Below are 14,035 nucleotides of genomic sequence, written 5' to 3'. Positions count from 1 at the left end.
AACAAAACCAAGCTTTACAGTAAAACCTAAAATGTTTCTTGAATATGTATGATTATGTATACCTTGATATTCAAAATTTTTGTCTTAAATTTTCGCTTGGTTTCTAATTTTAGTGAGAGCTAGAGCATATCCTGTTTAATTGACACCACACTGTTCAGGTGTACTAGACCGATTAGTTTAAACACACCGACTTTAGTCGCTTTTAACTTGTTTCTTTAAACAGAAAAATAGAGGACATGGCATCTCCTCCTTTTATGGGAAATTTACCGAATCCCGAGGCCATTTTTGAATCATGGTGGCCAATAATTATCGGGATTATTGGCGGAGTTGCCTTCGCATTGAGGTGAGAAAACATTCCGGATTTTTTGGAATGTGTCTAACAATCTTTAATTCTGATTTACTCTATGTGGTTTTTTTTTTTATGTTTGTACAAATAAAAAGGGCGAAGCAAAGCTCTCCCTATATGTAACACGTATACATGTTTAAAACTAATGAAAAATTAAAACATACTTATGTATCCCTATAAGGAAAGACCGAATATAAATAACCCCCTCGTTTCCACAGAAATTAAATATGATGTCACAATGCACTTTTTTACATTAATTGCATTATATTTCCCGCATCCAATATATTGGCAGATCAAATTCTAAAATTGAGATTCTTTAACAGCTGTCCATACACATCAGGCATGGGGTAATCGTAATCAAGTAATCGTAATCAATTTTAATCATTACTTTTTTTCAAGTAATCGACAGTAATCTGTAATCGAAGCTATTTTCAATTACTTGTATTACACGTCCAGATAACTTAGGAATTTTTTTCCCTGTTATGGATATCAATGCTGATACATGTACCAAAGATTTTTGCTTCGTTCTCAAACACGTTCATGCTGTAAGACATATTATATTGACATTTCATGAGAGGTGATTTACCTTTGCATTGAGGTGAGAAAAAATTCCGGATTTTTAGACAGTATATGAAGGGTGTTTGAAATATATTGTTGTTCAACATATATCCAGAGATTCTGCTGGTTTATTGTTATATATTTATTTTACGAAATATGTGTTATTTAAGATGATTACCAAGAGTCTTAATTGTGAATCTTACTTACTTACTTAGTCCTCTTCATGCTGGTCAGCACATAAGGCCATCACCAGAGACTTCCATGTTGGTCTGTCTTTTGCCCATTTCTGGACCTGTCCCTAACTCCAGTTGTTATCTTTCATTTCTTTCTCCACTGATCTTCTTCAGGTCTCTCTTGGTCTTCCTCTCTTTCTCTTGCCAGTTGGTGTCCATTTCAAAGCAACCCTTAGGATGGAAGTTGGGTACATTCTGCATACATGTCCTATCCACAGCCATTTTCTCTTTCTGATCGTCTGGGATAGAGGAGTGGTGTTTGTCCTTTTTTACAGTTCGTCATTTGAGATGGTGTTAGGCCAGAATATGCGCAATATTTTGCGGAGACATTGGGTCTGAAATACATCCAGCTTGTTGGAAATAGACTTGGTTACTTTCCAAGATTCAGCACCATATAGTAGGACCCCAAGCACGTTGCTCTTGAAGATCTTAATTTTGGTGTTGGTGCTAAACTTTGTTGACCTCCAGATGTTCCACAGAGCAGCATACGCTCCTGTGGCTTTAGAAATGTGAGCTTGTACATCTGCCTCTGAATCCCCATCAGTGGTGATCTTACTTCCTAGGTATGGGAAGTTGGTGACATCTTCTATGTTTGTGCCATTTAAAGAGATAGGTTCCTCTGATACGGTATTGACCTTCATGATCTTAGTTTTGGAGGTGTTTATATGAAGGCCAATTGTTTCAGCTGTTTTTGCGAGCTGGGTGGTTTTTTCTTGCATGTCTCGATGACGGTGAGATAACGGTGCAATATTGTCTGCAAAATCAAGGTCTTCAAGTACTTCTGTCATACCCCAACTAATCCCTGTTCGTTTGCTTCTACATGTAGTTGTTTTTCGCATAATCCAGTCGATACAGAAGATAAAGAGAAGAGGAGAGAGCAGACATCCCTGTTTCACTCCTGTCATCAATTTAAACTCCTCTGAAAGGTTTGATCCACAGATAACTCTGGCATTAAGTTCAGTGTATTGAATCTTGATGATGGAGATGACTTTATCTGGGATTCCATAATGACGAAGGATTCTTTCTAGGGCTAGGCAATTAACACTATCAAAAGCTTTGGTGAAGTCGATGAAATTGATGTATAATGGGGAGTTCCATTCATTGCTTTGTTCTAGAATTTGTCGGAGAGCGAATATCTGATCAGCGCACGACTTCCCTTTCCTAAAGCCTGCTTGTTCTTGACGCAGTTAGGGATCTGTTACTTCTGCAGTTCTGTCCAGTATCACTCTGCTTAGAACCTTCATGGTAACGGAAAGCAACATTATTCTTCTATAGTTGTTACAGTTTGAGAGGTCTCCTTTCTTTGATAATTTAACTATAAGGCCGGTTTCCCAGAAGGATGGTGTTTCTTCTGATTCCCAGATCTTCTGTAGGATATTTGTCAAAATTGTAGGTGTCCAGTATACTTCGGCCTTGAGAAGCTGGTGTATTAAAACTATCTAATTATTTAATAAAAAGCTTTTATCTATTCTTACGTTTGTAAAGATAGTCTTGAAGATTTTACATCTAAAGCTCATTTCCGATTTTTGTTTTCGCTGCGTTAATAGTTGAAATAGAACTTTTAATGTGTTTTATTTTGCTGTTATTTTGCTTAGGCCAAAGATAAAATTTGTTGTGTTTTCGCTAATCCGACCAACCCTAAATTAACATAAGCACAAAAGTGCATGGAAATGTGTCAAGCATTTAAACAACATTGATAATGTTTTGGAATAACAGCATGGGATGATAATTGACCTAGTACCTCCATGTGTGCCTCACACAAAGGTGATTTAACAATTGAAGTTAACAGATGGGCGAGAGACTTTGCTCAGAGTCTTGTTTCCATAGAAGACTTTCTTTTGTTAAAATTGCCAACTCCTATGGTGTTTTTTAGCTCACCTGAATTGAAAGCTCAAGTGAGGTATTCTGATCGTCTGTTGTCCGGCCGTCTGTCTGTCCGGCCGTCTGTCTGAAAAGGTTTTACATTTTCAACTTCTTCTCCAGAACCACTGAGCCAATTTGAACCAAACTTGGCCAAAAGCATCCTTGGGTGAAGGGCTTTCAAGTTTGTTCAAATGAAGGGTCATGTCCCTTTCAAAGGGGAAATAATCACTAAAATGCAAAAATAGGTTGGGGTCATTTAAAAATCTTCCTCTCAAGAACCATTGGGCCAGAAGAGCTGAGATTTACATGAAAGCTTCCTGAAATAGTGCAGATTCAAGTTTCTTAAAATCATGGCCCCCGGGGGTAGGTTGGGGCCACAATAGGGGATTAAAGTTTTACATTTAAAATATATAGGAAAAATCTTTAAAAAAATTTCTACTCAAGAACCACTGAGCCAGAAAAGCTGATATTTACATGAAAGCTTCCTAACATAGTGCAGATTTAAGTTTGTTAACATCATGGCCCCCGGGGGTAGGATGGGGCCACAATAGGGGATCAAAGTTTTACATACAAATATATAGGGAACATCTTTAAAAATCTTCTCAAGAACCACTGAGCCAGAAGAGCTGAGATTTACATGAAAGCTTCCCGATTTAGTGCAGATTCAACTTTGTTCAAATCATGGCCCCCAAGGGTAGGATGGGGCCACAAGGGGGGATTAAAGTTTTGCATACAAATATAGGGAAACTCTTTTAAAATCTTCCTCTCAAGAAACAATGAACCAGAAGAGCTGAGATTTACATGAAAGCTTTATGACACAGTGCTGATTCAAGTTTGTTTAAATCATGTCCACCGGGGTTAGGTTGGGGCCACAATAGGGGATCAAAGTTTTACATAGAAATAAATAGGAACAATCTTTTAAAATCTTCTACTCAAGAACCAATGAGCTAGAAGAGCTGAGATTTACATGAAAGCTTCCTGACATAGTGCAGATTGAAGTTTGTTCTAAGTATGGCCCCTGGGGTTAGGTTGGGGTCACAATAGGGGATGAAAATTTTAGATACAAATATATAGGGAAAATCTTTCAAAATCTTCTTCTCAAGAACCATTGATCCAAAGAAGTTGACATTTACATGAAAGCTTTCTGACATAGTGTAGATTCAAGTTTGTAAAAATCATGGCCTCCAGGGGTAGGTTGGAGCCACAATAGGGACTTAGCTTTTACATGCAAATATATATGGAAAGTCTTCAGATATGGGCCAAGGTGACTCAGGTGAGCGATGTGGCCCATGGGCCTTTTGTTTTTATGGAGGTCATGATGCAGACATTATATAGTGTGCTTGAATGTCTAGTCTGTCAAATTTGTATGTACATCCATGGTTTCTGCTGCAGTTCTAACTGAAAACACTATGAAAAAGACCACAAATAAAGCAGTAAATGCATCTGAGTTGTTGATGCCTGGTCAGAGCCGAGAGGTCATATATGGGGAAAAAAAGATGTGCAGACTATTTTTTAAATAAAAATTTATGTCCGGTAAAAATTTTTAGCTGAAAGAGAGTTGGATCCAATTCGGATAAGTGGGGTCTGCCCAGACTATCTTCCTACCCTTACACCATTTAGATTGTATAAGTACATTCAGAAATGTATCAATAAACGTAAAATATGTTAATGGCATTGATATTTTGGTGATGATTTAATATTTTTTTCAAAACCATCACATTATTTTTCTATCAAACAATACCAATAGTAGTATTGCTATGGCAACCTTGGGTGAAGGGCTTTCAAGTTTGTTCAAATGAAGGGCCATGCCCCTTTCAAAGGGGAGATAATCACAAAAATAGGGTGGGGTCATTTAAAAATCTTCTTCTCAAGAACCACTGGGCCAGAGGAGCTGAGATTTACATGAAGGCTTCCTGACATACTGTAGATTCAAGTTTCTTAAAATCATGGCCTCTGGGGGTAGGTTGGGGCCACTATAGGGATTAAAGTTTTACCTAAGAATAAATAGGGAAAATCTTTTAAAATCTTCTCGAGAACCAATGGGCCAGAAGAGCTGAGATTTACATGAAAGCTTCCTGACATAGTGCAAATTCAAGTTTGTTGAAATCATGGCCCCCGGGGGTAGGTTGGGCCACAATAGGGGATCAAAGTTTTACATACAAATATATAGGGAAAATCTTTAAATATCTTCTCAAGAACCACTGGGCCGGGAAAGTAGAAATTTACATGAAAGCTTCCTGCCATTGTGCAGATTCAAGTTTGTTCAAATCATGGGCCCCAGGGGTAGGTTGGGGCCACAATAAGAGATCAATTTTTACATACTAATATATAAAGAAAATCTTTTTATATGGGCCAAAGTGACTCAGGTGAGCAATATGGCCCATGGGCCTCTTGTTAAACTTTTGAGATTAATTTTTTTTATCATTTCAACCAGTTTTTGTGTATTTTTTATTATGCTGTTTAATAACAATGAGTTTTTTTCTAATGTTGATATATACTTCTGTTTATATATGTCTGCGATCTTTAAAAAAGGTAGCAACATATACATATTTTTTTTTCATTGATTAAGTGGAAATTAGTACAGTTTTTCTACTTTGAATCCCATGATAATGTGAGGTCACATGAGGGTAGAGTTACCTTAATTCTGATTTACTCATTGTCTATAGATTTGTATCTAGACGGTACATGAGAGGTGTTTAATTCTGATTTACTCACTGTCTATACATTTATATCCAGACAGTATATGAGAGGTGCTAAATGTATCAGTGACCTGAAACTTGAAGACAAAGTTGCCATAGTAACAGGAGGTGGCTCGGGCATTGGGAAACAGTTGGCCATTGACTTAGCCAAGAGAGGTAACTCACAACAAAGATATTGCAGTTTGTATTAAGTTTATCAATATTCCAACAATTAACAGGAGTAATTGTTGATTACAAACAAATAAGAAAGGAAATAAACAAAAAATATCAACTTCTAAAAAAATGAACAGGAAATACTAAATATAAAGTAAAATGCTGTATAATCACAATTATTGTATCAAACTGTGCTAATTGGTAAAATGATTAAAAGGGGGAAGGTATCATGTTGACAAGCTACTTTAATTTATTTCAATATAAGGTTAATTATCAGAATAAGTCCTTTAAATGTTTTATTTTCAGGATGTAAGGTTTACACAACAGCAAGGACACAGGAGCAGGCCCAGACAACAGAGAAAGAAATAAGAGAGCAGAGCAAGAGTGAGCTGGTTCACTGTATCGCATGTGAACTACACAAATTCTCATCCATCAGAAGTTTTGTCTCTGCCTTTAAGAAAAGTACGTAAATACACCACAAGTCTGTAACACTTGACATTGGTGAAAAGTACGTAAATACACCACAAATCTGCAACACTGACATTGGTGAAAAGTTCGAAATACACCACAAGTCTGCAACACTGACATTGGTGAAAAGTACAAAATACACCACAAGTTTGCAACACTGACATTGGCAAAAAGTATTGACAGTCACATGTGTTGTTTTTGACAATTTTTTTTTAAAGCTCTTTTTTAATCATCTCCTAGATATGAAGGGTTTTTGTGTGATTTCCGAAACAGCTTTAAATTTTGTATTATAGTAATACTAATATAACCATATTTCATATGACAGCCTAGTTAGCTGAGTCATTAGATAATCTAACCAGCAATGCAAGGGTCCAGGACTCCAGGGTTTGTTTTCTGATTGATTCAAAGATTTTTCTCCCCTTCATCGTGTTCATTGCTACTATAACTTAGTAATGTCCGTACATGCAATCTTCTGTAATTCATAAGAGTTTACTTTACATTTTTACTTGCCACACAACCAGGAACTATGGAAATATGCTACTTCTAAAATAGAGCAGATAATATACCCCAAGCTTATTTGTAGAAACAAATAGGAATGCAAGTGAATTGTACCTGACATGTCATAAAATATGTATATTACGTAGAAATGTGTGTGTCCTCGAATTTATCACAAATCCAGCACACTGACAGTAGTGAAAAGAAGAAAGATCAGGAGTTTTCACATTTTGTGTGATTTTATATCGCATAAAACATAGATAAGACTTAGAGTGGATTATTTCACTATTATTATGAATAGGAAATCCCAAAACTAATGAAACAGACGAAATAGAGCTTGAAATCAATGAAAAATTTATATAGACTGAATAGACCTTGTAATAGAGTTTTTACTTGAATGTAGTGTCTACAGAATAGTGACAGTTGATGTGTATTCTGCCTCATTACAGAGGAGGATGAGCTGCATTATCTGGTTCACAATGCTGGAGTGATGATGTGCGAGTACAACAAAACAGAGGACGGGTTTGAAGAGCAGTTCCAGGTCAACTATCTCGGTAAGAGTGACAGACTATTGAGAAATTCCAGGTCAGCTATCTCAGTAAGACTGACAGACTATTGAGCAGTTCCAGGTCGGCTATCTTGGTAAGACTGACAGACTATTGAGAAATTCCAGGTCAGCTATCTCAGTAAGACTGACAGACTATTGATCAGTTCCAGGTCGGCTATCTTGGTAAGACTGGCAAACTATTGAGCAGTTCCAGGTCGGCTATCTCGATAAGACTGACAGACTATTGAGCAGTTCCAGGTCAGCTATCTCAATAAGACTGACAGACTATTGAGCAGTTCCAGGTTGGCTATCTCGGTAAAAGTGGCAAACTATTGAGCAGTTCCAGGTCAACTATCTTGGTAAGACTGATAAACTATTGAACAGTCCCAGGTCAACTATCTCGGTAAGACTGAGAGACTATTGAGCAGTTCCAGGTCAGCTATCTCGGTAAGACTGATAAACTATTAAGCAGTTCCCGATTAACTATCTCAGTAAGACTGACAGACTATTGAGCAGTTCCAGGTTAATTATCTTGGTAAGACTTACATTCTGTAGAGCAGATTCATTTCAGCTACTATAAGTGTATATATTGTAGCAGGATTAATATATTGCACTTTTTATGGTGAAGTAAAAGCAATGATATACGGTTGCTATAAGATATGAAAATCTCTATTCATTATAATTCTTAGCAGAAGCACTAAACCATGATTACACCAAACAGTACATCTGCTCCAACTGTGCCAAAAGCAACCAGCCCTGTCCTAAACCAGACTAATACCCCTGCACAGCTCACCCATACTGTGGCTTAAGCAACCAACCCTGTCCTAATTAGACCAATACCCCTGCACAGCTCACCCATACTGGGGCATATTTGAAATGTTGTATAGCTGAAGACCAGAAAACATTCATGTTTCACCTGAATACACATTACACAGATTTCCTTTGAAGTTGATTTTCTTTAATTATCATGGTGTAAAAAGGAAGAAATGCAAATCTGAGTAACCCACTATATGCTCTTTGATCATTTCTTGAATCTACATGCAACTAAGAGAAACCATTTCATTGTCCCAATAACTGATAGATGGATGAAAAGACGGACAGACAGACATGGTGAAACCAATGCAGCCCCTAAAGCTGTTTGTGAGGGAGGATAATAGCAGAATGTACAGAAGAATGTACAGAAATATCATGAAAAATAAAATCTACAGCATACAGTATCTATATGTGACTTACAGACTAAAGAGTAGGTCCAGGTCACCTGTCTCAGTAAGAAAATTGCAAGTTAATTCATTGAAATTAGCAAAAGTTATTTTGATACATGTACTTGTTTTCTGATGCTAGTTCACATTGATGGGCTGTTATTGTAAATTACATAAAATGTGGAGAGGGTTATTTTGCAGTGGGTGTCAGTATGTAATATTTGGAGAGGGTTATTTTGCAGTGGGTGTCAGTATGTAATATTTGGAGAGGGTTATTTTGCAGTGGGTGTCAGTATGTAATATTTGGAGAGGGTTATTTTGCAGTGGGTGTCAGTATGTAATATTTGGAGAGGGTTATTTTGCAGTGGGTGTCAGTATGTAATATTTGGAGAGGGTTATTTTGCAGTGGGTGTCAGTATGTAATATTTGGAGAGGGTTATTTTGCAGTGGGTGTCAGTATGTAATATTTGGAGAGGGTTATTTTGCAGTGGGTGTCAGTATGTAATATTTGGAGAGGGTTATTTTGCAGTGGGTGTCAGTATGTAATATTTGGAGAGGGTTATTTTGCAGTGGGTGTCAGTATGTAATATTTGGAGAGGGTTATTTTGCAGTGGGTGTCAGTATGTAATATTTGGAGAGGGTTATTTTGCAGTGGGTGTCAGTATGTAATATTTGGAGAGGGTTATTTTGCAGTGGGTGTCAGTATGTAATATTTGGAGAGGGTTATTTTGCAGTGGGTGTCAGTATGTAATATTTGGAGAGGGTTATTTTGCAGTGGGTGTCAGTATGTAATATTTGGAGAGGGTTATTTTGCAGTGGGTGTCAGTATGTAATATTTGGAGAGGGTTATTTTGCAGTGGGTGTCAGTATGTAATATTTGGAGAGGGTTATTTTGCAGTGGGTGTCAGTATGTAATATTTTCAAGTAATTGTTATGTAATCTTATCATCTGGTGATTGGTTTTTAACTGAAATTTTTTCATGAAATTGTTTGTATCTATATGAATTAGCTCCCTTCCTGATGACAAGCATGCTCCTAGATACCCTGAAGAGTTCCACTCAGAGTCGAGTTCTGCTGACTGTGGCCCCCGCCTACAAACTGGGAACACCCCCCTTCATGGACTGTCCCCCTCAGGACAAGTACAATCCCGGAGAAGCATACGCTCTTAGCAAACTAGCCCTAGTCCTTTTTGGATTCACTCTGGCTGAAAAACTCAAAGGTATGATTAGATCTTATCTAGTGCATCTTTAAGAACAATTTTTATTCTCTTTCTCTTTATCAAATCTATTGAAAGCTTTTGGGTAGGTTAGTAAAAAAAAAATTTCCTTGGAAAACATGCATTTTTTATTCATCTGTTACTGCAAATGTACTTGATAATTTTTATTTCATGTATGCAAGAACAAAAATTTATAAAATTAATAAAATGTATATGGTGTGCTAAAAAGTCCCGGTCAAATCTGCATAAAGGTGAAGGTCATATTTCAGAAATTAAATCAAAGATTAAAATGCCACTATAGGTATAAGGTGCTTGGCCCATGGTGTGAGGGGCACAGTGTTTCATCAGTTTATTTTCTTTGTTGTAGGTGTTGTAAACAATTTTGGGCTCCTGAAAATGTCCAAGATTAACTGAAATGTAGTGTTAATCTGGCATGAAATTCCTGTGTCAAAATATCTGTTTGAGAACTTCCCTCATCTGTGTTTTCTTGTAGATGATGATGTGCATGTGCACAGTGTATTACCAGGAGTAGTCAACACGAACATTTATCGACACCTTCCATTTAGGAAAAGTGCTTTTGTGAGTCTGTCATTTGCACCGTTTTTATGGTTCCTGATGAAATCTGATGAGGATGGAGCACAGACATTGCTCTATGCGCTTCTCTCAGAATCAGCCGGCAAGACCACAGGAAAAATCTACAAGTACGGGTTATGGATTTTGATTGCATTACAGTCACTCATATTCAAAACACTTATGGGTGCTGTCCATTAATGTTGCCTTGACGGCAAACTTGGCAACACTCTAGACTTATGTATCTAACCCAAATTTCTAATCGGCAACACACGTTCCATTATTGCTAAGGATACCAGTAGTGCACTGTTAATGGAAAGTGCCCTTTATTTCTGTGACCTTTCCTTGACCTTGTTTTGTCAGTTTTATCAGTGAGACATAATTTCCATGAACTTGTTTTGTCAATTTTATCAGTGAGACATAATTTCCATGATCTTGTTCTGTCAGTTTTATCAGTGAGACAGACAGGACAAGATCAAGATCACAGAAATTATGTCTCACCGAAAAACTGACAAGACAAGATCACAGAAATTATGTCTCACTGAAAAACTGACAAGACAAGATCACAGAAATTATGTCTCACTGAAAAACTTACAAAACAAGGTCATGGAAATTATGTCTCGCTGATTATCCTTGTCAGTTTTATAAAGGAGACAGAATTTCTATGACCTTGTCAGTTACATGTATATCAGGGAGACGTACTGCACATAGGATAAATTTCTATAACTTGTTTTATTTTCACCCATTTTGTCTCTATCAGAAAGGCACAAAATTTAAGACTGAGTGAATATAAATTCCTTCCTTACTATATAAAATAGCAAACTTTAAATCATTTCCCAGTGCACCTGGGCAAAACTAACAGAGGGCAAAAGTTTCCCTGTGTACAGTTATTTCTGCAACCTTGCTTTGTTGGTGATTGGAAGGTTAAGTTTGCCAGTTGCAAAATGAATTTGTTTGCCTTTATTACAGGGAGTGTGCAGAAGTAGAGTTTGCAGACATCATAAAGAATGAAGAATTACGAGATGCACTATGGAAACAGACAATAAAGTGGACAAAACAGAAGGAATTAACACAGTAACAAGCTGTTGTATTCTACATCATGGACTTAGAAATCTGCTGTAATGCAGTTTTGACAGCGACTAGCTTTATACATTGTGCACACTCATAGAAAGTGTGTTACTGAGCGGTTTGGACAGTAGCTAGCTATGTGGTGATGCTTAACAGAAATCTGCCAAGCAGACTACGATACAGTATATCAGCTAATTTTGGCACTTAGTAAATTTGGCTGTTCTGGCTGATGACAAAACTTTGCCAAAAATAAGTACATCAAAATTTCCATTTATATCAATCATAGTTGCATAAAATGAAAATACCCCCAAAATATAGCACCAACATTTCAAACTTCTTTTTAATGAATATCTGCCAATTATTCCCAATGCCAAAATTACCCGATATATGGTTAAATCAATGCTGAGTCCTCCAGACAGAACTTCATATATATGACTAACAGCTGTTACACTAGCATAATATATCTATGTACTTTATACGTACCCTGAACTACAAAGGTAGAGTGAGTAAAATATCTATTTATATTATATGTACCCTCTAATAAATATATATAATAGGTGAAATATTTTAATCAGTTATATACATAAAGAAAAATGTGTCTCTTTTTTGACTTTCTACTTTATAGTAATAAAACATCGTAAACTGGGATCAAATTCTTCATTCTCATTTCCTTCTATGTCAGATACAGAAATGTAAACCTTCTCATTCCCTTGTCATGTCAGAGAAATGTGAACCTTTCATTCCCTTGTCAAGTCTTATATGGAAATGTGAACCTTTTGGTCTAATACAGAAATGTGAACCTTCTCATTCCCTTGTCATGTCAGAGAAATGTGAACCTTTCATTCCCTTGTCAAGTCTTATATGGAAATGTGAACCTTTTTGTCTAATACAGAAATGTGAACCTTCTCATTCCCTTGTCATGTCAGAGAAATGTGAACCTTTCATTCCCTTGTCAAGTCTTATATGGAAATGTGAACCTTTTTGTCTAATACAGAAATGTGAACCTTCTCATTCCCTTGTCATGTCAGAGAAATGTGAACCTTTCATTCCCTTGTCAAGTCTTATATGGAAATGTGAACCTTTTTGTCTAATACAGAAATGTGAACCTTCTCATTCCCTTGTCATGTCAGAGAAATGTGAACCTTTCATTCCCTTGTCAAGTCTTATATGGAAATGTGAACCTTTTTGTCTAATACAGAAATGTGAACCTTCTCATTCCCTTGTCATGTCAGAGAAATGTGAACCTTTCATTCCCTTGTCAAGTCTTATATGGAAATGTGAACCTTTTTGTCTAATACAGAAATTTGAACCTTCTCATTCCCTTGTCAAGTCTTATATGGAAATGTGAACCTTTTTGTCTGATACAGAAATGTGAACCTCCTCATTCCCTTGTCAAGTCTGATACAGAAATGTGAACCTTTTTGTCTGATACAGAAATGTGAATCTTCTCATTCCCTTGTCATGTCTGATACGGAAATGTGAACCTTTTTGTCAGGTACAGAAATGTGAACCTTTTCATTCCCTTGTCATGTCAGATACTGAAGTATGACCTTCTCATTCCCTTGTCATGTCTGATACGGAAATGTGAACCTTTTAGTCTGATACAGAAATGTGACCTTTTTTATATCAGATTGAGTTTCACCATACATGAAACTCACTGCATCAGCTGCGGAACGATGTACATGTACCAGAGATAGTACAAGATCTATGACATTAACATAGGTTGTAAATTTTATAGCCAGACGAGTGAAAGTGAAGGGCCTTTTGAATATGACCTGAAAAACAGTATTGGCAGGAAAAAATTGTGGCACTCCACTGCATGATTTTAACATTTCTATTGTGTGGGGAAAATTCTTGAAAATGGTATGTATAGGCAAGAGGCCAAAGCCAGAAATGTGCAAGTCGATGCCATCTGCATGTTAGAATGAACCAACATGTGAAAATTGGTAGTCCAGACATACAGAAATACAAATCCACTTGTTGGACATTCTGGATATGGATAGTGTGGCTGTCCCAACAGTTTTCAAAATGGCCACTGGGTTTTACACTTATCATATCTCAACTTCTAATCGGGATAAAATTAAAATTCTAGCATCAATTCCTATGTTTTTGATGATGCCTAAGTCGATTTTGGCATTATCATTAACCTTAGTTTACAAATGCCCCCCAACCCCAACTTATTTTTTCATTTGGGGGGGGGGGGGGGGGCAGAAAGTGTCCAATTTCTTAGTGTGCTTGATAAAAAAAAATTTACTGCTGTTTTCATGTTACAAAGGTCCAATTGGTTTTTATAATGTGTCTAGGCATAAAGAACATTGGCATCGTTGAGGAGACTTTTACTAGATCTGGCACCTTTCACGTTAGCCATTGTGTAGTCCTCAGATGGAAAGAACAACAGGAGCCGGCGTTGGATTTACAGCTCAAGTATGGCTGCTCCAGGGTCCTTCATGCTCCACCTGAAATTACAGGTCTCCAAAAGGCTAACAAGACCAACTCAAAACCAGGACCTGTGTTCTCAGAAGCAGTACAGCAAAATTGGTATTTTCCTGATGATCAAAAAATTGCACAGATTGACAGACAGAATCTTGTCCAGGCTCCAAAAACAACATGTCCAGGTTGTA

The 14,035-nt window shown here is 37.0% G+C and overlaps 1 protein-coding gene across 1 annotated transcript; it reads left to right on the top strand.

Moving 5' to 3' along the window:
- Positions 1–119: 119 nt before the first annotated feature.
- LOC125650608 (retinol dehydrogenase 12-like) lies at positions 120–12,062 on the top strand. Its single transcript, XM_048879047.2, has 7 exons — positions 120–343; positions 5,737–5,855; positions 6,159–6,314; positions 7,265–7,369; positions 9,570–9,779; positions 10,270–10,477; positions 11,316–12,062. The coding sequence occupies exons 1-7, from the start codon at positions 237–239 to the stop codon at positions 11,422–11,424; spliced, it is 1,014 nt and encodes a 337-aa protein (XP_048735004.2). The 5' UTR covers positions 120–236; the 3' UTR covers positions 11,425–12,062.
- The last annotated feature ends 1,973 nt before the right edge of the window (positions 12,063–14,035 follow it).

The sequence above is a fragment of the Ostrea edulis genome, chromosome 5 (assembly GCF_947568905.1).
Source record: "Ostrea edulis chromosome 5, xbOstEdul1.1, whole genome shotgun sequence".
NCBI lineage: Eukaryota > Metazoa > Mollusca > Bivalvia > Ostreida > Ostreidae > Ostrea > Ostrea edulis.
This window is presented reverse-complemented; position numbering and strand designations above follow the sequence as displayed.

What these genes read in the sequence shown, in the direction of transcription:
- LOC125650608 (XM_048879047.2), top strand. Translation starts at nt 237, where the DNA reads ATGGCATCTCCTCCTTTTATGGGAAATTTACCGAATCCCGAGGCCATT. An exon ending in GTTCCAGGTCAACTATCTCG is followed by an intron (nt 7,370 to 9,569) that starts GTAAGAGTGACA and finishes TATATGAATTAG; the next exon opens with CTCCCTTCCTGATGACAAGC. An exon ending in ACCACAGGAAAAATCTACAA is followed by an intron (nt 10,478 to 11,315) that starts GTACGGGTTATG and finishes CCTTTATTACAG; the next exon opens with GGAGTGTGCAGAAGTAGAGT.